Source organism: Schistocerca americana, chromosome 1 (genome assembly GCF_021461395.2).
Source record: "Schistocerca americana isolate TAMUIC-IGC-003095 chromosome 1, iqSchAmer2.1, whole genome shotgun sequence".
Lineage (NCBI taxonomy): Eukaryota > Metazoa > Arthropoda > Insecta > Orthoptera > Acrididae > Schistocerca > Schistocerca americana.
The window spans coordinates 813,102,285-813,126,146 of NC_060119.1; the positions used below are offsets into that span (position 1 = coordinate 813,102,285).

The window sequence follows — 23,862 nt, forward strand, 5'->3', positions numbered from 1 at the left end:
ATATGTCAGCATATTGAATTCACATGTTTCCAATACCTGCTTTGCTCTATTGTCTCAGGGTCATAGTGATAGTCTATGGTGATTATGTGGCTCAAGAAGCCATCTGCATTGTCTTGACACAGCTGCAACATTTTCACTGCTGCCTCGATCCATCATGAATGGGTGTGAGTAGTCAAGGAGCCCAGCAGCTATGTTTTTTATGTTCAAAATGTCATGCAGGATGTTGAAAACTGATTCATGACTGATTTTCACTTGTTCTTCACAGAGAGATGGTCTGCCACTTACTTCTTTGACATTCAGACTTTTTTGATAATACCAGAAGCATCTACACCATCTAACCACCATGTCATATGATAGTGCATTGTTGCTGTACACTTTCACCAACTCAGCTGAATTATATCCTTTTAAATACGGACAATGAATTACTGCATGATACTTCACATTATCACTGCGTTCCACCATTATGTTTTGGCTTTTCTATAGTTCTACGGCACATGGATTTCAGAGTGTACCAGGATTGCAGACATCTATCTGCAAATAAACAATTAACTATGTAACTTAGTTTTTTTTTAAAGTGGCAATTAAAACTTTGACTCTAGCACTCACATAACTGTATCATGTGGGTATTCTGAGTCTAGCTAATGGGATGTAGTGTACATTAATTATGAAAATTAGTTCATCCAAAGTTGTTAAAATCAAGTTTTAAGAAAAGTGTTACAATACTTATTGAAAATGAAGTCCACTCATTTGTTAACATGTTAAAACATATTTTCAAGAAGCTAATGGGACTACAAATTAAATTGATTGGAGGGTGAGATATTAATATCCTAAAAGGAGAAAACTTTTTCTGAAGTGAAATATAAGTGAATTGAAAAAAATAAAAAACTGTTAGAAGCTGTGTTGCACAGCTCTAAGTAACAACAATGTGAATTAGTGCATTGCTATTGACCACACAGAGGAGGCATTAAGTGACAGACAGGGGTATTTAAAATTTAAAAGTGGGGCCACAGCATCAGGAGATGACAATGGCCTTGTGTGTGAGAGTTCAAGAATACATTTGTCTAGGCAACATATTTAAGTGATCAATATCACAAGATCACAGGTTAATGTAGTCCAAGATAAGCCATTCCAAATGTGAAATGCTGGTACATTAATTATTGGTGTTACTGCCAGAATATTGAATGCAAGCATGCATGCATTGTGTTGTGTAGGAGGCAGATGTCAGTTTGTGGGATGGAGTTCCATGCCTGTTGCAGTTGGTTGGTCAATACAGGATTTGTGGATGACACTGAATTTGTCGTCCCCTGATGTCCCATATGTGCTTGACTGGAGACAGATCTGCTGATTGAGCAGGCCAAGGCAACATGTTGACACCTGTAGAGCATATTGGGCTACCACAGCACTATGTGGGCAAACATTATTCTGTTGGAAAACACCTCCTGGAATGCTGTTCATGAATGACACCACAGCAGGTCAAATCACCAGAATATTGTACAAATTTACAATCAGTGTTCATGGGATAACCACGAGAGTTCTCCTGCTGTGATACAAAATCGCACCCCAGACCATAACTCCAGGTGTGTGTCCAGTGTATCTAACACACAGACAGGTTGGTTGCAGACTCTAACTGGCTTCCTTCTGACCAACACACAGCCATTGCTGGCACCAAGGCAGAACCAGCTTTCATCAGAAAACACAATTCACCTCCACTCTGCCCTCCAGTGAGCTCTTCCTTGACCCCAATGAAGTTGCTAATGGCCTTGGTGTGGGGTTAGTGGAATGCACATGCTACAGGGCACCTAACTCGGAGCTTTCCTTGAAGTAACTGATTTTCAGAAGTTTGTTGTGTCACTATGGTGGCAGTTGCTGCTGCAAATGCAGTATGATGCTCCAGAGCCTTATGCCAAACACGATGGTCTTTCCTCTCAGTAGTGCCATGTGGCTATCCAGAACCTGATCTTCCTTCAACCTTACATTCTCATGACCATCACTGCCAGCAGTTATTTACAGTGGATACATTCCTGCCAAGTCTTTCCACAATATCGGTGAAGGAACAAGTAGCTTCTCATAGATCTATTACACGACTTCGTTCAAACTCGGGGAGGTATTTATAAACGCATCTTTGTTGCCTTAAAGATATTCTTGAGTATCATCAACTCGCTACGTCCAATCTCAGAGGTAACTAATGCTCACAACCATTACAGCATCCTCATAGTGGCACAGCTAGTGCCACTATTATGCGTCTAGTGTGAAACTCGAGTAGGCATAATCTTTCAGATATTGAAACTTGCCTACCAAATTACATTTATGTTGCACAACTCCTTCTTGGTGCTATGACCTTTTTTTCCATCAGTGTATATCTGACAGTCTACTAATAAATGTCACCATTTATGCTTTAAGCTTCCTCTATGTGGTGAGTGGCAATCTATCCAATACATGTTGTTATTCCATCCCAGATTTTATAAGTTTTGATAGCTCTAAGTAAGACATATGTAAGAATTAAAAATGCTGTTTTCACAGTTTGTGAACTAAAGCAGGAAGAGAACAGTGATTCATTTAGAATTACCAATGTCTGGGGGAAGCCTGAATATCTGTAGCTGTGATGACCAGATTCAATAACTATTTATTTATTTGGAGTACCTAAAAAACAAGGACAAGTGTATACATTCTATAAATAAAAGTTCATTGGCTGCCTGTGTATTATTATTATTATTATTATTATTATAATTATTATTATTTTAATATATATAATTTGGAGTAAAAGTGACATCATCAGAGTTTCCAAGTTTCACTTGAGACCTTTCATTATGCCATGGTGAAGCAGTCACATCAAGATATTGCAAGACTTGGCTTTCCCAGTAGTCCATGGTGAAAATCCTCTATGTCATTTATCCCCATTAAATACACATTGTTCAACAAATTCATATATGAAAACATTGAAATTTTATTTTATTGGTGATAAGTTCATGGTGCAGTTTTGTAGTATTAAAATACAATAATGAAGTGAGGTTTGATAATGTTGGAACAGATTGTCTTGTGGAACTGTAAAAGTCCTGTGATGTCTACTGTCACTGACCATAACCCTATGAAATTTTAACTTTTTGTTTCCCCAGGGAAACGGAGGTTGAGTTACAAGAGCACCCAAGATCACAAAGACATGCTGTTGGAACAGATTAATGTTGCAGCATCAGAGGAAGAAGCAAATTTAATGCATGAGAAGTTGCAGGCTGTGACAGAAGAAAATGAAGCATTAAGAAAGGGAATGCATGAGATTCTGGATAGTATTCAAAAGCAAGATGGTAATTATGGTTTGTTTGTGCTTAGTTGTGACAGTGTAATGTGAGAAAGTTTACATTCACTTGCAACAAACTATCATTAGACATTCGTATCATGTGTCACTAATGATTTACAACATTTGGACATCACATCACATCTTATAATCCTCATACCCTGAATCTTAGTTATTGCTCATCTTGGAAGGAGAACTACCAATTAATGGCTTCAAAATATTATTATTTGTTGCTTCCTAAAACACACACTTTATTGACAAGGTAAATTCTCGAATATAAGAAACATCCTTAAAAGTTTGAGAATGTCGCTCTTTGAAAATAATGATGTATTACAAGCATTCAGCTTAAAGCATTGTTGCAAGTATCAGGAATGTAACAATTAAGTTGAAACAACATTTACATGTACAGAATTTTTAAAATTTTATAGTGTTTATATGTGAACTGGTTGCTTGAGAAATTACATTTAGTGTTTCTTTTATTCACACACCCATGACTTCCACCATTTTGTAATTACATAAAAAAGGAAATGATTTAGAAATGAAAGGTACAGTATACAAAAAATATATTTTATGTTAATGGATTCCAGAAGGCACTTGCTGAACTTTGCATGTGTCTGTGTTCATATCTAGTAGTTCCTCACTTGGTGAGTACCATACTATCTAATTCATGAACAGAAGATTTTGAGAGTACAGTACAGAATATAGGTGTGTTGCTATTTCACTTCATGACACCTGTTGTTACTTCCACTGTTACTGTTCTTTGAAATGTTTACTTGTATTATTAAGTTAGATACTCTGCAAGCTCCACATGACATAATCAACTCTGTTTCTGCTCTGTAACAATGAGTTTTATCAGCTGAAAGTACTACCCACACTTGTAATATGTGTTCATTTGCTCAACAACCACTCGATTTGTGACATGGTGATGAATATACGAGAACCATGTACATTACATTGTTGTATAGACTTTCAGTAATACTCTACCTAATGAAAATAATTTTACATTCTGAAATATGAATGAAATAATTAGACAGTTAAGTTCCATCTAGAATTTCCCTAACATTTAGTGCCTAGCACACAATACAGGCTTTCCTGAACTCTATTGTTGAACTGTCTGCCATTAAAATGATTAAAAGTCACTTGTCATTGCATATTGATGCAAAGTGCCAGTTTGATGCAGAGCGTAATGGCATTCATATATCCAAATCTTCTTCATTGATAACTTCAAGTAAACTGAAGAGAACAAGGAGTAAGTGGAAAATATTTAATCAATACATTAAGGGGTAGACTGCCACAATCATGCTTGAAAAATATTTGACAGTAACCAAAGATTTGTATCTTCTAATGTCTCCTACTACACATAGCAAAAGAAACCAAGAGAAGCAGATGTGGAATCACAATATATATGAAGGCAAAAGTTTCCCTGAGCATTCTCAAGTCCAAATACTTCAATGTCCAACAAACAGTCCAGATCTGGCCCTGCATTATTTATTCCTCTTGCTGAAAATGAAAGAAACCATCCATATTCATTGGTTTAAGTCACAAGAAGCCATTGTTGACTCACTAAGCATTTAAGAATATTTTCTCTAGGAAGCTTTTCATGGAGCATTCACTAAGTTACTTGAGAGAGTGCACAGATGAACGCATTTTGGAGGAAAATACTTTGAGACATAGATATGGAATTTGTATTTCTTCCATAAAACTTTTGGAGTGCCTCAATATGTATAAGAATATTCCTAAAAAAATATAAAAATTATTTGTCCAAATGTGTTATTTCAAAGTACTAGTGCAAGAGTAAAGGTAACAATAGTAGAGGTGCTGAGTCGTCAAGAGCCACATAAGCTAGACAAAACTTTGCCAGCTTCTGTTAAGAAGTAGAAATTAGAATGTTCATGAATTTTAAATTGATGTTATTAAAATGATTTTCTTTTACTTAAATTCTGGTTCCTATCCATTCCACCTTTATGTTATTGTTGGCACAATTTTAGTCTAAAAGGTATGACATTTCTGCTTGTTTCTGGGTTTTATATCTATTAAATGAAATGTTACAGCATTTTTCTTGAACTTTCCACATTTTTTTAACTCCTTCAATAAATTATTCTCACAGTATGACCAGTCGTCACAAGGTCAAACTTATGACTTGCACAAGCACATATCTGACATAATAACCTGTTTTCCTGCCAAGAACATGAAGTTGAAAATACAAAATTTTTCCAGTGGTTTCAGTTTTAACAGAAAAGGTTTTTACTTGCACCTAATTTTCAGTTTACCATTTATAATTGTTTCAATGATCACTATTAATATTAACAATAATTATTTGATGATAATTGCCCGTATAACCACTTATATAAATAGTTATTATATTTGCATGGAAATTTTGAAATCACGACATTGAAGTGGATTGTTGTTTACAAATGCAATGTATTGTATTTTTCAATGTATGAGAGTGTATTATTGGCAAGTTGGTGGAGGTGTGTGTGTGTGTGTGTGTGTGTGTGTGTGTGTGTGTGTGTGTGATTGAGGAATGTATAGCAAGGACAGCTCTCATCTGTGTAATTCAGAGAAACAAATGCTGGAGGGGTGGGGGCTGGAAGTGCGGGGAGGATTCAGGTTTGTGGTTTGTGAAGCAAGCTGAAAATCTTATGTCTACAAATCAGCATGGTTTTAGAAATTATCATTTGTGTGAAACTTAGTTTGCCTTTTTCTCACAAGATATAATGTGAACTATGGATGAAGGGCGACAGGCAGCTTGCATATTTTTAGATTTCTGAAAAGCATTTGACATTGTATCTTTCTGCAGACTGTTAATGAAGGTATGAGCCTACAGAATAGGTTGCCAGGTAGGTCAGGGGCACAAAGACATCTTAGGTGATAGAAGCTAATATGTTGTTCTTGATGGCGAGTATCCCTGAGGAACAAGGTTGTTGTCAGGGAAGTGTGATAGGACTGCTGCTACTTTCTACACACAAAAATGATGTGGTGGACAGGGTAAGCAGCAATCTGCTATTGTTTGCTGATGATGCTGTGGTGTGTGGGCGGTTGTCAAAGGTTAGTGACTATATGTTGATAGAGAACGACTTAGATGGCTACCTCTAAATGTAGAAATATGTCAGGTAATGTGGATTAGTAGGAAAAAGCAAACCCATGATGTTCAGATATAGCATTAGTAGTGTCCTATTTCATACACAGTCATCTCATTTAATTATTTGGGCTTTATGTTGCTAAGTAATATGAAATGAAAGAAAATGTTGGGGAGACCTATTCTTGAGTACTGCTCAAGCATTTGGGATCTGCACCAGGTCGGATTAAAGGAAGACATCAAAGCAATTGACAGGTGTGCTGCTAGATTTGTTACTGGTAGGTTCAGACAACACACAAGTGTTACGAAGATGCTTCGGGAACTCAAATGGGCATCCCTGGAGGGAAAGCAACATTCTTTTTGAGGAACACTACTGAGAAACTTATAGAACCAGCATTTGAAGTTAACTACAGAATGATCCTGCTACCGCCAACGTACATTTTGCATAAGGACCATCGGGATAAGATATGATAAATTAGGGTTCGTACAGAGGCATATGGGTGGCCATTTTTCCCTTGCTTTGTCTGCGAGTGGAACAGGAAAGGACTAGTAGTGGTATAGGGTACCCTCCGCCACACACTATATGTAACTTTCGGAGTATGTATGTGGATGTAGATGTAGACTGAGACTGAAATCAAGTCTGTTATGCTCAACTGTACGTTCTGCCAGTGGGTGATCAACTCTGCTCTTAGCCACAGTTTTGTTGTGGACATTCACTTGTGTAGACTGACTTGTTCCACTTTGAGTGACTGCTGGTGGGCAGCTTGGTGCCTACTGTTGCAGATGGGCATGGCAGACAAACAGCTGCCATGCATGCGGTAAGGCAACCTGATCTTAGCATACATGATTATACAGCACATGGGCAGGGGTGCCAACTGCTTTGTGTATGCACACAATGCATGAAATTGGGCCTCTTGGTGGCTAGCCAATAATAGCTGTAACTACCCAGAGACAAACTGATAGTCACCTGATAGCATCTGCACCCTGTGTGCAAGAATTACAGCGGAACTAATATGTGACCTGACTGCTTTCACAGATGGCACTGCCTCTGATAGGGTAGGACAAACCTGTGATACTATCTTTAGGATAAGCTTATGATTTTGTAAAGTTAACAGTTTGTAAGATGATTAGATATATTTAAGAAACAAGTATCTTAGTACACTGTAAACATCCTGAATAGGCACATGTATTTTCTTTTAAATTGTTGATTAACAGATTCTCTAATATTAATTGTTGTCACAATCTACTAAACCCTGTTGTCATTTACATTAAGAGCTATGTACACGAATTTAGAGGTAAAACTTCTGTTACTTGATACATACCATCATTACGCTTGTTTGTTTCCGACTCCTAGAAGGTGTGATGTGGAAAATGCAGAAAGGGTTTCAATCAAACATTGGAAAATCCGGGATGGACTGTAACAATATTATGAGAAGGAAAGTTGCTACTCACCATATAGTGGAGATGCTGAGTTGCAGATGGGCACAACAAAAAGACTCTCACAATTATAGCTTTCGGCCATTATGCCCTTCATCAACAAAAGAGACACACACACACACACACACACACACACACACACACACACACACACTAGTGCAAACGCTACTCACCCACATGACTGCAGTCTCAGGCAGCTGAAACCACCCTGTGAGCAGCAGCACCAGTGTATGATGGGAGTGGCAACTGAGTGTGGGTAAGGAGGAGGCTGGATTGGGGAGGGGGAGAGATAGTATGGTGGGAGCAGTGGACAGCGAAATGCTGTAAATTAGACTGAAGGCCCTCAGTCTGACCTACAGCACTTTGCAGTCCGCCACTCCCACCATACTATCCCTCCCCCCTCCCCGCTCCAGCCTCCTCCTTACCCCAACTCAGTTGCCACTCCCATCATGCACTGGTGCTGCTGCTCGCAGTGTGTTTTCAGTTGTCTGAAAAAGGGTTTCAGTTTTTTAAAACCACGTTGATGTGATCAACAGCATGTATTTGTCAGCAAACAGGAAAGCTGTTTTTGTGGCTTGTTGGTTTATGATTAGAATACTACTACAGAATCTGAATTTGCAATAACAGTAAACAAAGCTCAGGGTCAGAGAGAGAGAGAGAGAGAGAGAGAGAGAGAGAGAGAGAGGAGAAGAGGAGGAAATGGACAGTGGGGTTGGAGAAAGGGACATAGAAAACAGAAAGGAGTGGATGGACAGAGAGAGAGGTCAGGAGGTGTTGGAGATTTTGGAGGGGGGGGGGGTGATGGAGAAGATAGACAAAGAAAGGGGAAAAGGGAGAGAGAGAAGGAGGGGAGGAGAAGATGGACAGAGAGAAGCGGAAGGAGGAGGTGATAGAAAAAGGAAGGATTAAGGGGCGATTGACAGGGACAGGAGAGAGAAGGAGATTAGGATATATATCCAATTCCTATAAATATTAGATACATTTGCTTTCTCTTTTATTTGTTTTCCTTTTAAGCAGACAGCCACAGCAAAGTGTGGCCAGGTACAGCGAGTATTTCATATGATTCTATTGTCATTGTTTTCACCACTTTTACTCCTTTCTCTTTCATATAGTTTTAAATACCAGATTGATTTAAAGATTGGCATTATGTTGTCACCATCATTTATTATTTTGATGAAACTTATGCCCAGTTTGGTGATGTGCATGCATTATTGATATTGCTTTGTTCCTTTTTCAGTCTAATGAATCTCTGTTGAAGGAAGTTGCCACTCACCATATAACGGAGATGCTGACAATGGCCTTAATGGCTGAAAGCTTTAATTGTGAGAGTCTTTTTGTTGTGCCTGTCTGCGACTCAGCATCTCCGCTATATGGTGAGTAGCAACTTTACTTCTCAAAATTGTTACATTCCATTCTGGATTTTCCATTGTTTGATTTGTTGACTTCCATGTTTTTTGTAATTGTTTTTACTTCCACCTGTGACCCAGCTAAATATTCATTCCTCGCTTGGAAACAACTACAATCACTTAAAAACTTACTGTCAGATTAAAACTTCTGGTTTGTTCAAACAATTGTTATTTTGCTTGAGATTTAAACTTTTAAGGTGTGATCAGTGTGGTTGTTAAACTCAGTGAAAAAAGCCATTCAAATTCATTCTATTTATTTTGGCTATGTCCTATCTGCATTTTTCATCTTGTACACTATGTGTACAGCTGTATTCTTTTTTTTTCTATTGTTATTTTGCTGATGATTAAGTGCTCAAAAATTTAGTTCATGAGCATGACAGTTTTTCTACAATATACATACAAAAATGTTTCAGTTGAAGTAGATATATTTCTGAATTATTTTGTATTATCTTCTGTTTTAAAGGCAGCGGCATAGTTCACTTAGAAGCTCCAGTTCTCGAGAGGTTGTTATTTGCATTAGATGCTCGACATGTGGCTGGTTGGTACCATCCAGCTATGAGGTTGCAAGCAGAACTTCATATTTCACAGGGGGTCAGTGCTGAACTGAGAGATCAGCTTCATAAATTAAGGTAGTATGGATATTTTCTCATACTATTGTTAAGAAATTTTCTCTATTATTCATCTCACAGATACCTCTGGACTTTCTGTTATTTTGGTAATGATATCACAAGCATGATTAGCAGAAAACCTATATATAAAACTATCAAAAAGAAAATTGATAAGTTTTGTTACTTGGAAAGAAAACTAAAGAGTGTGACACAAACAGTGAAGAGTAATGTGAGTAGCGAAAGAAGATTGCATGATTAAGAACAATCAAATGTTGATAAGGATTTGTCGACTTTGAAATTGTCGGAATGAATATTTTATTCTGTAACAGTGTTCACTGTAATGAAATTTCGAGGCAAGTTAAAGTTTTGTCTCAGAACAATGCTCAAGTCTAGACCCTTGCCTTTCACAAGAAATGCTGTCTACCAATTGAGCTATCCGGGTTTGTTGTGCAGCACAACTCATAGCATTGTCTCTTAATTTATGTCAATGTCAAATACAGTTGCTGACCAATAAGTTAGGAGTTTCCAAAACTCACAAGTCTGTAATGGTCTCTCGATAAAAATGCAGGTGCATTCCAGTAATTTGAAATAAACCACGTGGTTAAATCCATCATGAGGGAGGACCCTGAGAAATGTGGAATGAATCAAAATATATTATAAATTGTTTCTGTAGACCTCGCTGACAACGATCATGAATGGTAGACAGATTATAAGACAAGTATTAACAAAATTAAAACAAGGGTAATGGAATAGAGTTGAATATGCAGTATGAAATGGAGTGAGCTTGTTGAATTTGGTTTATTGGAAGAGTGTTAGAAAAGTGTGGTTCATGTATAAAGGAGACCACATGTAGAACGCTAGTGCAACCCATTCTTGATGACTGCCCGAGTGTTTGGGTTACCCACCAGGTTGGATTAAAGGAAGATATCAAAGCAGTTCAGAGGGGGCAGCTAGATTTGTTAATGGGAACTCAAATGGGAATCCCTAGAGGCAAGGTGACATTCTTTTTAAGGAACGATATAGAGAAAATTTAGAGAACTGGCATTTGAAGCTGACTGCAGAACGACCCTACTGCCACCGCTTAAGGAAAAATGGGGCTTGTTTGGAGGCATATAGGCAGTAATTTTTCCCTCATTCTATTAGTGAGTGGAACAGTAAGGAAATTACATGTAGTGGTACAATGTGCCCTCCACCATGCACCATAGGGTGGCTTGCGGATTATGTGTATAAGTATAGATGTGGAATTAAATTAAGGCAATGCCAAGGGAATTAGATTACGAAAGTAGATACTAAAACCAATAGATGAGTTTTGATATCAGAGAATCGAAATAACTGACAGTGACCAAGGTAGAGAACATATAAAATTTAGATGCTATAGTGAGGAAAGAATTTCTGAAAAAGAGTAATTCTTTAACACTGAATATAATTTTAAGTGTAAGGAAGTCTTTTATGAAGGTATTCGTCTGTAGTGTAACCTTGTACAGAAATGAAATGTGGGTAATAAGCATTACAGACAGGATGAGAATAGAAGCTTCTGAAATGTGGCGCTGTAGAAGAATGCTGAAGATTAGATGGTTAGACCATGTAACTAATGAGGAGTTACTGAATTACATTGTGAAGAAAAGAAAAGTTCAGATTAATGTATGTTGCATGAAGACACTAGTGTGGAGAGCTGCATGAAACCTGTTTTCTGACATAAGACCACACACACAGCAGCAACGGTTTACAAGACTCCAATTTAGCACACACATCTGTAAAACTCCTGTAACCTGTGCAATTATGGTATTTAGCTGCATTACATATACAGTATTACTAAATATGTACCAGTGGACAAGCACGTAAAAAGATGTTAATTACTGCAGGTCAGCTATCAAACTTACATTCTTCATCCAGGAATGCTCACATGGACAGCCATTATCTCTTTCTCCTTACTACTGTGTGACAACTGTGACCAGGATTTCTTCCATATGTTCAATGTACACTATTGGCCATTAAAATTGCTACACCAAGAAGAAATGCAGATGATAAACGGGTATTCATGGGACAAGTATATAATAATAGAACTGACATGTGATTACATTTTCACGCAATTTGGGTGCATAGATCCTGGGAAATCAGTACCAGAACAACCACCTCTGGCCATAATAACAGCCTTGATACGCCTGGGCATTGAGTCAAATACAGCTTGGATGGCGTGTACAGGTACAGCTGCCCATGCAGCTTCAACACGATAACACAATTCATCAAGAGTAGTGACTGGCATATTGTGACAAGCCAGTTGCTTGGGCACCATTGACCAGACGTTTTCAGTTGGTGAGAGATATAGAGAATGTGCTGGCCAGGGCAACAGTCGAACATTTTCTGCATCCAGAAAGGCCCGTACAGGACCTGCAACATGCGGTTGTGCATTACCCTGCTGAAATGTAGCGTTTTGCAGGGACCGAATGAAGGGTAGAGCCACGGGTCGTAACACATCTGAAATGTAACGTCCACTGTTCAAATTGGCGTCAGTGCGAACAAGAGGTGACCGAGACGTGTAACCAATCGCACCTCATATCATCACGCCGGGTGATACGCCAGTATGGCAATGACGAATACACGCTTCCAGTGTGCATTCACTGCAGTGTTGCCAAACACGGATGTGACCATCATGATGCTGTAAACAGAACCTGGATTCATCCGAAAAGATGACATTTTGCCACTTGTGCACCCAGGTTCGTCGTTGAGTACACAATCGCAGACGCTCCTGTCTGTGATGCAGCGTCAAGGGTAACCACAGCCATGGTCTCCGAGCTGATAGTCCATGCTGCTGCAAACATCGTCGAACTGTGAGTGCAGATGGTTGTTGTCTTGCAAATCCCTTTTGACTCAGGGATCGAGACGTGGCTGCACGATCCGTTACAGCCATGCGGAGAAGATGCCTGTCATGTCAACTGCTAGTGATATGAGGCCATTGGGATCCAGCACGGTGTTCTGTATTACCCTCCTGAACCCACCGATTCCATATTCTGCTAACAGTCATTGGATCTCGACCAATGCGAGGAGCAGTGTTGCAATACGATAAACCGCAATTGCGATAGGCTACAATCTGACCTTTATCAAAGTCGGAAATGTGATGGTACGCATTTCTCCTCCTTACACCAGGCATCACAACAACATTTCACCAGGCAACGCTGGTCAACTGCTCTTTGTGTATGAGAAATCGGTTGGAAACTTTTCTCATGTCAGCACGTCGTAGGTGTCGCCACCGGCGTCAACCTTGTGTGAATGCTCTGAAAAGCTAATCATTTTCGTATCACAGCATCTTCTTGCTGTCACTTAAAATTTCGCGTCTGTAGCACGTCATCTTTGTGGTGTAGCAATTTTAATGGCCAGTAGTGTAATAGGAAAGATGAAGATGCAGTGACAGATAGTCACTTTCTAGCATCTACGTGCTGTCTCACATGCCTAGCATTGTCAAATTCAAAGTGCCCTACATTTAACTTCTCCAAGCCTCCAGAAATCCATGAACTTAACCACTTTGGGAACACCATTTTAGCTGATTACTGTGCACCCAAGAAATAATCTTGTCTCTTATTTACCAATGTCTCCAACCCATCACCTATAGGCTTGCTTCCCATATCCAAGACACAAACCGCTGCCTTTGCCATCGCTCTACCACCTCTGCCCCATTACTTAGCCACCCAAGGTCCTAAACCTACCATCTGGTTGAGGTTGATTCAAGACGAGAACCCAGGGCCAAATACTCTATACTCATTCCTTCACAGCCATAACCTCTCCCTTTTCACCCACATTACCTGGCCCTCTTCAGCCCACTGAATCATCTTCCTGGATTTTGAACGTCATCCCTCTGATGGTGCCATGCAAATGTCTGTTCTCATCAAGCCCATAAACCACCAGCAGTACCTCAGTTTTGACAGCCACCATCCTTTTCACACTACAGAGTCTCTTCCAGAAGATCAGGCCACCTGCGGGTGCCATATCTGCAGTTATGAGCATTCATTTGCCCAGCATGTTGAAGGTCTTACTGGTTGCTTATTATTTCATTACATAGGACTACAGTTGCTGAGGATGGATAAAATACTAATCTTACCAAGCTGTTTACATACAGGCAATACATTCCATATATAGTCCACAAAAAGATTTCTTTTAGGTACCCACATATGTTCTTAATCCTCCAACTGCTCTCATGACCAGCTGCAAAAGAGCATCCCTCTTTTCTAAAGATAATCCCTGACTGGAACAACTTAATCATATTCACTGCCATCGCTTTGACTATTTATCATTGTGTCTGAAAATTACGAATATTCTGCTAACAATACTTTCCATCCTTCCCAATGTGATATTCTGCTATCCACCCTCTCTTGGAAATGTAGGCCATCCTGATACAGCAACCACTACCAAGCTTTTTCCACATGATCATATCCCTGTACAACACAGGTGCAACACTTGTTCTATCCACCCATCCAGAACATCCTGTTTCAGTCCTGTCACTTGCATATTATATCCCAAAAGAGGAAGAGCTACTTGTGAAAGCAGTCAAGTAATATACCAGCTCTGTTGTGACTTATGTCCAGCCACTTAAGTGGGCATAACCAATAACTAGGTGTCTCTTCAACTGAATGGTCACCATCAAATTGTGACCAAGAGCAGAGTTGACCACCCAGTGGCAGAACGCACTATTGAGAATAATGTGCTCAACTTTAACCCAACTTTAATGACTTCTTCACAAACGCCCCTCCATAGTAATAGTTTTGCTGAGTAACGGAGATGACAGTCATCCTTACAACACATCCTTTGGTCCCACAAACCTCATGCCCTCAATCTCCACTAACCTTGCCCAACACTTATTTCCATCACTTTCCACTCAGCTCCTGCTTCACTAAATGTACATTCAGACCCTTCTCTCTGCAGTCTTCCTCTACCTATGTTCTATCCCCACTGTTTCCCAGTTCACTTCTCCGCATCATTACGCATCACATGCAGACACAACTGTTCCTTCCTGCACCAGAATGAGCTCACTGGTACCTCTTTCCTCTCCCATCAAATTGATGTCTCTATCTTGCAGCCATCAGCAACCCTTCCCTGTAATTGTAACTCCCAATCCATGCCTCTGTTATCCCCTCACCTACTCCTCCCAGTACATCCCATCACCCTAGTTGAGCTACAGTGGTTGTAAAATGTAGCCAGGACAGTGTGTCCAAGCAGGTGCAGGTGTGTGTGTGTATGTGTACTCTGATCAACCAGAACTTTATGACCACTGACCTAGATATAAACCCGTCAAGGTGTCACCTGGTGAGGAATGACTGTTGGTCAGACACACTATTGGTGCATGTAGTATCAGTGAGTGTGCTGTCCATGTGTGACATGGGGATGGTGTGCCATCTGTCTGAGTTTGACCGAGGGCAGTTTGTGATGGCTCAGAGAGTCAGCATGAGCATTTTGGAAACTGCACGGTTTATTGGGTGCTCAAGGAGTGCTGCAATGAGTGTCTTCAACACATGGCAAAACCAGGGTGAAACCACATCCAGATATCATGGGTTTGAGCAGCCACTCCTCATTACAGATGCCAGGCATTGTAGGCTGGGCAGACTGGGAAAACAGAACAGGCAGTGAACTGTTATGGAACTAACACCAGACTTCAGTGCTGGCAGAGTACAAGTGTGTCTGAACACGCAGTGCACTGAAGACTCCTAACGATGGGCCTCCGCAGCCAATGACCCATGCATGTGCCAATGTTAGCACCATGACAATGGCACATGACCATCAGCACTGGATGTTGCTGCAGTGACAGAGTGTTGGATGGTTTGGTGCCGATGGCGCGAATCCATCATCTTTGAGGGCAGCAGCTCCTTCACGGCTGTACTGTGAGGCGGAGACAAGCTGCCAGGGGCACCATTATGCTCCGGGGAAAATTCATGTGGGCGTCCATGGGTCCAGTGGAGCTTGTGCAAGGCACTATGACAGCCAAGGAGTATCGTACACTGGTTGCAGATCACGATGCTCGTGTTTCCTGACAACAGTGGCATTTTTCAACAAGACAACACACCATGACACAAGGCCAGGAGTGTGACGGAGTGGTGGTGTCAGAGCTCATTGCCTACCTCCCCGGAATTTACGGGAATCAGGTGACTTGTGTGTGCATATGTGGTGCCAACTCCCTCCAGTGACCTACCAAGGCCTCATTGCTTCTCTGCTGTGATGTGTTGCCACTGTTACCCAAGCCAAATGTGGGAATACTGGCTATTAGGTGGGTGCTCATAATGTTCTGGCTGATCAGTGTATGTGTATTCTGTTAGATATGAAAAAAGACATCATCTAAACTCTTAGCAGTATTTTCAGTCCTGTTAGTGTACATTTATACCCCTTGACTGTATGGTGAATTATTAACTTCACTTCTTCCATTATTTAAAGTGAAATAATTTTTATGTGGATGTGTAACAAGTGATGAAAACTGCATTCAGTGCCCAAGATAGTCATAATATCATTGTTGTTGTTGTTGACATGTAGAGCAGTGTCATAGTCAAGAAAAATTATTTGAAGAACTTATTTTTCCAAAATAAGTATTGTGTATGTTATTACAGTGCTTGTGTTCTGTTGGCCATAGTAAAATAAATGTAGTGCATGTTCACAGGCGTGAGGACCAGAAAAATTATAAGGAACTTCAGAAAGCTTTGTTGAAGGTGGATGAATTACATAACAAACTGGCAGCCCTTGAAACACCTGAAGAGACTGATAACTTCATTATATGTGAAACTGAACCTCGTAAAATGCCACTTTCAAGTGCTGAAATCATAGCGAAGCTCAATATCCAGTTACTCAAGGTTTTAAATGTGAGTGTTTTTCATTAATTTTTTCCCTAAAATTTCTAAAACAAAATTTGCTCATAAAATTGTAGGAAATAAGAAAGAGGAATGTGTCATGGTTTACATAATAGAATTTGTAAATCAGAAATGTGTGCAGCAGTCATTATTGTGGCCGAAAAGTGATGTTGGGAAGGCAGTAAGCCACTATTAAAAGTCAATTTAGAATCTCTCTTTCTCCAGTACATATATCTCCCTTTTTACAGTTATCATTGTAAAACTGGGAAATTACATCCACTGGGTGTTGAATATTTGTTATTGGTTATAAAAAAACTGGATCCTGTCAGTGAAAAATTATTCAAGCTAGTCACGTATTTGTAGAGGTAATTCATACCTCTATGTATATATCTTTGTTCTGTGGGAGAGCATCCTTTTTCACCAGACATGTCACCATGTTCAAGCATAGAGTACTTTCCAAGTTCATGCTATAAATGGATGTTAGGGATGTCAATTATTAATTTTGTGCATCCATTCTTTTATCTGCTTTGTATTCCACTCACCAACAACTGCTTGCTTTATCAAAAATTCTTGGTAAATGTGAACTCTGAAAGGGACCAATTATCTAAAAATTATCAGAAATTGTATCAGAATCTGGTATGTATTTCAACTGGCTAATTATGTAGAAACTATTAAAAATTCCACCAGTCCCTGTTGCCATTTCACTCTGAGTAGTCTAAATTGTCGCCCAGCACCTGAAGTGCATAATATCTCTCATTTGTAAGTGTGTACAGTGGCTACCATCAGATGGCTAGTAGGGTCTTCTGAATGTTTTAAATGTTGATCTTTTTAATTTTTGCTTTCTGTTTGTTTTTTCAGTTTTAACATCAGAATGATTCGTGAGAGACTGGATGGAAAGTTTGTGAATTCATTTGTTGACTTTACATTTATCCAGAGCTTTAGACAGATCTTAAACCAGGACCTGAGTGTGGAAATCATTCTAAGCTTCATTCAGAATCCTTCATGTGGAAACAGGAATTGCCATTAAATTTTGTCTGTCAGTTTCCTCACATGTATTTTTCTGCGAGACTGTAACAGTGTGTGTTGTAACATTCTCTGCTTTAAAAAATTACTGGGGTGGATGTTATCCATCTCTTATTACTTTACTTTACGTCCAGGGGACTCTAATCTTTCCTTCCATGATATGTTTCATATGGTGATGAAAATGTCCACACTTTCTGTTTTGAGCTCCAACCAACTCTCAATTCATACTGCCTTGTGGGGATGACTTCTTTTTTGGAGAAAGGCCCTTACTTGGACTTGGATGTGTACAGTTCTGCAGTTAACTACAAGTATTTTAATATTCTGGCATTCTGTATTTGTTATATGATCAGGTGTGATAAATGATTTAAGAGATGATGGGATTTTCTTTGAAGTCCTTGGAGAATAAACGTACCTAAAGAAAGGTCCGTATACTTAACTCTGCTACCTGAGTAGGAATTTACATTGTACAATGCATACATCTGATCAATCGTGGTAACTCTCCAAGGTTGTAGAATTTATAGCTGAGCTTCTCACAGAATGAAAAAAGTTTCTACTTTAGTTAGTTAGTTTTTTGTTCTGTGGATCACTTGTGTGATGAATCATAATGACATGGAACGAGTCACCTTACATTTGCATTGCATATTCTTGTGTAAATATGACTACATGCTGACCATTTACAAGTGGATTTATTTATTTTTTCATTTTTTAAAATACAGATGTGAAGTAGCAATTCCTACCCTTCACTCTTTACACATTACAAACATATAAAGCTGTCTACATAATAGGAAAAGTTGTCAAGGAGAAACTTTTTTGGTATGTTTTCAAATTTATCTTGGCTGTTAGACATTTTTTGTTATTGAGTAAGTGATCAAAAATTTTGATGGCAGCATTTGCACTTCTTTTTGTGTAAAAGACAGCCTTAATATTGAATAATGAATGTAATTTTTTTGTCTGGTATTGTAATTATGTACATCATTGTTCCTTGAGAGCTGTAATGGGTTATTTTGAGTAAATGTCATGGGGGAATAAATATACTGTAAGGAGTAGTTAGATTGCCTGACTCCTTGAACAGGTGTCTACATGATTATGGGTGAGTATCACATTTTATTCTTACACTGTGATTTTGAGCAATGAATACTTTCTCTCTTAAAAATGATTTGCCTCAATACATTGTTCTAAATGACATGACTGAATGAAAATACACAAAATATCTTATCTTACTGATTTGTCTGTCCCCAAGATTTGCAATGATTCAAAGCGCAAATGTGGCTGAACTAAGTTGATTTACAAGTTCCAGAGTGTCTCTCTTTCCAGTTTAAATTGTCTTTAACATGGACACCAATAATATTTGAGGACAGCAACTCTTTTATTATTTCCTTACCAAATGCTACACTTATAATTGGTGTAATACCTCTAATGTGCAGGACTGAATGTCATATGCAGATAACTACTCCATAATACTTTTAAGAACATTATTTACAGTTTCTTCCATTGCCGTATATATGTTTTGATTGGTTACGATATTAGTCATTTGCAAAAATAATTAATTCTCTTTGTTGTATATTAGACTGAAGGTCATTTACAAATATAAGAGACAATCTTGAACCTACAACTGAGCTATGTGGAAATCTATAGGTGATGTTTCTCCGTTCAGAAGAACATTTTTTTGCTTATTTTAGTTAAATTATTGAATACAACTTTTTGGAATCTTTTGGTTAGATATGATGGTACCCTGTAGTTGCCTGTACCATCAATTCCATGAAACCTCAGTTTATCTGGGAGAAAACTGTAATTCACACGATTAGATGCATTAGACAAGTCACAGAAAATATCAGCCAATGCTGTTTTGTTATTTAATACTTGTAAAATTTGGTGAGTGAATATTAAAATGATGTTCTCAATTCAGCAATTCTTCTGAAATCATCATCATCATCTTGGACAGTTTCCAGCCACCGGCTGGGTCTGTCGAGAACACAAGCCTCTCCATCGTGTTCTGTCTTTCCACCATTCCCCCTCTTCCACCTTCGTCCAGTTCTCTCCTCTTCTCATCACACATTCCTTCACTCCCTTCACCCATCTATCTCTCGGTCTTCCCCTGGGCCTCTTCCCCTCCAGTTGCAGATCAAACATCCTCTTTGGAATTCTTCCCTCCTCCATTCTCTTCATGTGTCCATACCACTGCAGTCTTGATTTTTCTATCCTGTCCTGTACTGGTTCCTCCTTTAGTCTTTCCCTCACATACTCATTTCGCAATCTGTCTCGTCTTGTTACACTCAACCTGCTCCTCTGGAACTTCATTTCACTAGCTTGTATTCTACTTTTGTCGCTTTTGTGCATTACCCATGTCTCACTTCCGTATGCCAATATGGGGACAAAGTAGGTTCGGTATATTATTCCCTTGGATTCCTGTGGCACCTCCTTGCTCCAAATAATCCCCTAATGCATTTGTAGAACTGCCCTGCTTTTCTGCACCTTTCATTTGTTTCCGTTGCGTTTCCCCCCTTACTTTCAATCATGCTTCCCAGGTACTTGAAGTTCTCTACCACTTGTAGTTTTTCCCCTCCACAAGCTATATCCACATTTGGCCTATTCTTCTTCCTTGTTGTGACAATTATTTCACTTTTCTTTGCAGAGAAATGCATTCCATATTGTGCTGCCGTTGCCTCCCATACATCTAACTGCTCTTGCACCTCCTTCTCGCAATTTCCCCATATCATCAGGTCATCGGCAAAAAGCACTGCTTTCATTTTACGATCTCCAATTGCATCTGATACTTGCTGTAGGATTTCATCCATAACAATAATAAACAATAAAGGTGAAAGTGCACTTCCCTGTCGCAGCCCATTTTCCAGCTTGAACCATGCAGTACGTTCCCTCCCCACTTTCACACAACTCTCACTTCCCTCATACATTTTTCTGACTTTTCGTGTTATCTCTTCATCTATCCCTTTTGCGTTCAGCACATCCCAGAGCTTGTCCCTATAGATACTGTCATACGCCTTCTCAATATCTAAAAAGGCCATGATTAAGTCCTTCCCGTACTCACAGTGCCTTTCCTGCAGTTGCCTTACCGCAAATATGAGGTCCGTTGTTGATCTTCCCGGTCTGAAACCATACTGCTCCTCTTGCAGTCTTCTTTCAATACTGCTTCTTATTCTCTTCTCCAGGATCTTTTCATAGATTTTTCCACAGTGGCATAGCAGGGTGATTCCTCTGTAGTTCTCACATCTCCTTTTATCCCCTTTCTTGAAGATCGGGACTATAATTCCTTTCTTCCAATCCTCAGGAATTCTGTTCTCCTTCCACATCACCCTCAGCACTCTGTATAGCCACTGGGTTCCTACTTCTCCTGCTGCTTGTATCATATCCACTGTTACTTCGTCCCAACCTGGTGCCTTGCCCCCTTTCATCCTCTTCATGGCTTCTTCCACTTCATTCCAAGTTAGATCATCAATTTCCCCACTATTATAATCGTCTGCTGCCTTAGGCTCTCCATCGCTGTTAGTTTCCCGCTTGGCGGCATTCAACAGATCTTCAAAGTACTCCTTCCAAATCTTTTTGAGCTCATGCATTTCCTCCACAACTCTTCCATTATTATCCATGATCCTCAGGCACTCGCTTCTGTCGTTCCTCTTATTTCTTACCATGGTGTAAAGTACTTTTTTGTTCCCTTCACTGTCCTCTTCTAACATTCTTGTTCATTTTACCATCCACTTCTTCTTCTCCGCCCTTACTATGGTCTGTGCCGCTTTCTTGCTTTCCTTATATTTTACCCTAGCTTCCTCTGTTCGGGTGTGGAACCATTCTCTGAAGGCTTTGTTCTTTCGAAGTACTGCCTCTTTACATATGTTGTTCCACCATGGGGTTTCCTTACTTCTCCTCTTTGTGCTAGTTCTTCCGCACACAGTCTCAGCTGCCTCAACTAGAGCCCTCTTAAAATCCCCCCATTCTTCTTCCACTGTTCTATGATCTTCCTTTGGCAGCTTCTTCCTGATCAGTGTCTGGTACTGGGTCCTCCGTTCATCCTCTTTCAGCATCCATGTCTTCAACCCTTTCTCCTGTATGTCTGTTGCCCTCCTATCTTTTTTCTCTCTCAGGGTGGCTATCAACAGCCGATGGTCACTGTCTAAGGCCTCAGATGGAATGACCTTAACATCTGCGAGGCTGCTCATCATCTGCCTATCCACTAGTACATAGTCTACTACTGAAGTTTGGGACCAGTCTCCACTGTACCAAGTTATTTTGTGGCTACTTCTCTTCTTGTACCAGGAATTTGAGATCGCCAACCCATTCCTCTTGCAGAATTCCAGCAACAATTTTCCTTCTCTATTTCGGTTCCCCCAGCCCTCTGGTCCCATTATCTCCTCGAATCCTTTCCTGTCTGTGCCAACATGTGCATTGAGATCCCCTATTATAATCTGATTACCTCCATTTAGCTGCTTTTGCACGTCATCTTCTAATTCCTCCTTCTCCTATTTTGTACACCCCACCTGTGGAGCATATGCTTGGATGATTTCAATGCTTTTTCCTTTCACTTGTACTCTGGCTTTTATCATTCGATCATTGATACCTTCCACCTCCTCCTGCAGACCCTCTCTGACCACTATTGCCACTCCATTTCTTCCCCTCTCATTCCCTATCCAGTACAGTTTACATCCTTTACTTAGTGGTTTTTACCAACTCCTCTCCACCTAGTCTCAGCAAGTCCCAAGATGTCCAATTTCCTCCTTTCCATCATTTCTACAATTTCTTCTAACTTCCCAGTTAGAGTCCTTACGTTTAAGATGCCCAGTCGTAAACCATCTCGTAATCCTTTTCCATTGCTTGGTCGGTTTCCTTTAAATCCGTTCCGTGATCCGAGGAATGTTCCCTTTTTGAAAGCAGTTGATTTATCCACTACTGGCTTGCTAGGCCTATCGCAGCTTCACCAGAGCCTCGTTAGCCGTCACGTTTCAGGGTTCCCATAGGGCCTTCCCAGCTACCGTAGCGGTCCTGGGGCACACGAAGTCCCCGCTGTACATCGCCCCTATAGGCAGTCCCCTACTTTGTGCCGTTGCTCGTCTCCCACGACTTGGACGAGGGGTTGGACTTATGGGAGATATCCAAACTGCAATTTACAGAGGATATCATTTTTGCTCAGGTGGAAAGCTGTTTTACATCACTTCCTGATAAATTTTGGGAAGAGATGTCAGTAACGAAAGTGGTTGGTAGTTATCGATATCTCTCGTGTCAACTATCTTATAGAGAGGTTTAAAAATGATGTCTTTCAAGTTCTCTGGACAAAAATACCATGAGTTAATGACGCATTTCATATTTCAGAAAAGACAGTGCTTATTACGTGGGAGAAAGTCTTTAGTACTTTGTTGGAAATGCTGTCAAATCAAGATGAATTTCTATTTGTGAGAGAAGAATATACATTTTTCTTAATTTCAAAATGAGAAGAGGGTGAGATGTACATATGATCAAATTTTATGTCTGTTTTTGTTCAGCATGTTGCTTTGAATTTTCTCTAGAACTGCTGACCCCCGTATTTTCTACCACATTTAAGAAATGATTATTAAACATACTTACTACCTATGACTGATCATTTATAACCCTGTCTTGTGGCCTGTAGTCCTGCCTTGTTCCCACATACTGTCTCAGTTACGGGATATCCAGACACTTTGAAAGACTTTGTCACATTTGACCACATGAAATACAGTAGACACAGATAGAAGGGCTACACAGATTCCTCCCCAGGCGGAAGCTGGCAATAGCTTTAGAATCCTCATAGAAGTGGTGACCCCAATGTAATAATAGCCTATATTCAGGTATGGTTTAAAGTTCTGTACCAGTACCAACCCGAATTTGGTTGGTTTCAGGGCTGAAGGAAGGAAGGAAGGAGTGAGATGCTAGAATGTGATATTTTATATTTAACTTCCCTAAACCTGTAGTTATGTAATGTTCAAATAGGCATCGGATATCTATTTTTCTAAAGCTCTTGAAATTCTCCAAACAGCAAGAAGCTCTTATATCTTGTTACTCAATCCTCTGATATTCTGATGAATTACTGGTAAGCTCACCTTATGTGGATTCTCAAGCATTTTGTGTTGGGTTTCCGTTATTTTGATTTCTTTCAAAACAGGCTTCCTGTATGTTGATTCTCATCTAAAGAAGGTACCTCTTTGACACCAGCAACCACAAGAATCTTGCTTTGTAT

At 39.7% G+C, this 23,862-nt stretch overlaps 1 protein-coding gene across 1 annotated transcript in view; it reads left to right on the plus strand.

The window, feature by feature from the left end:
* The window catches only part of LOC124612894 (centrosomal protein of 290 kDa-like), a 220,283-nt gene that overhangs the window by 79,358 nt on the left and 117,063 nt on the right, over positions 1–23,862 (plus strand). Inside the window, exons 13-15 of the mRNA XM_047141357.1 lie at positions 3,114–3,299; positions 9,675–9,840; positions 16,454–16,652. Coding sequence (XP_046997313.1) covers positions 3,114–3,299; positions 9,675–9,840; positions 16,454–16,652 — 551 coding nt within the window. The remainder of the gene's footprint in view (positions 1–3,113; positions 3,300–9,674; positions 9,841–16,453; positions 16,653–23,862) is intronic.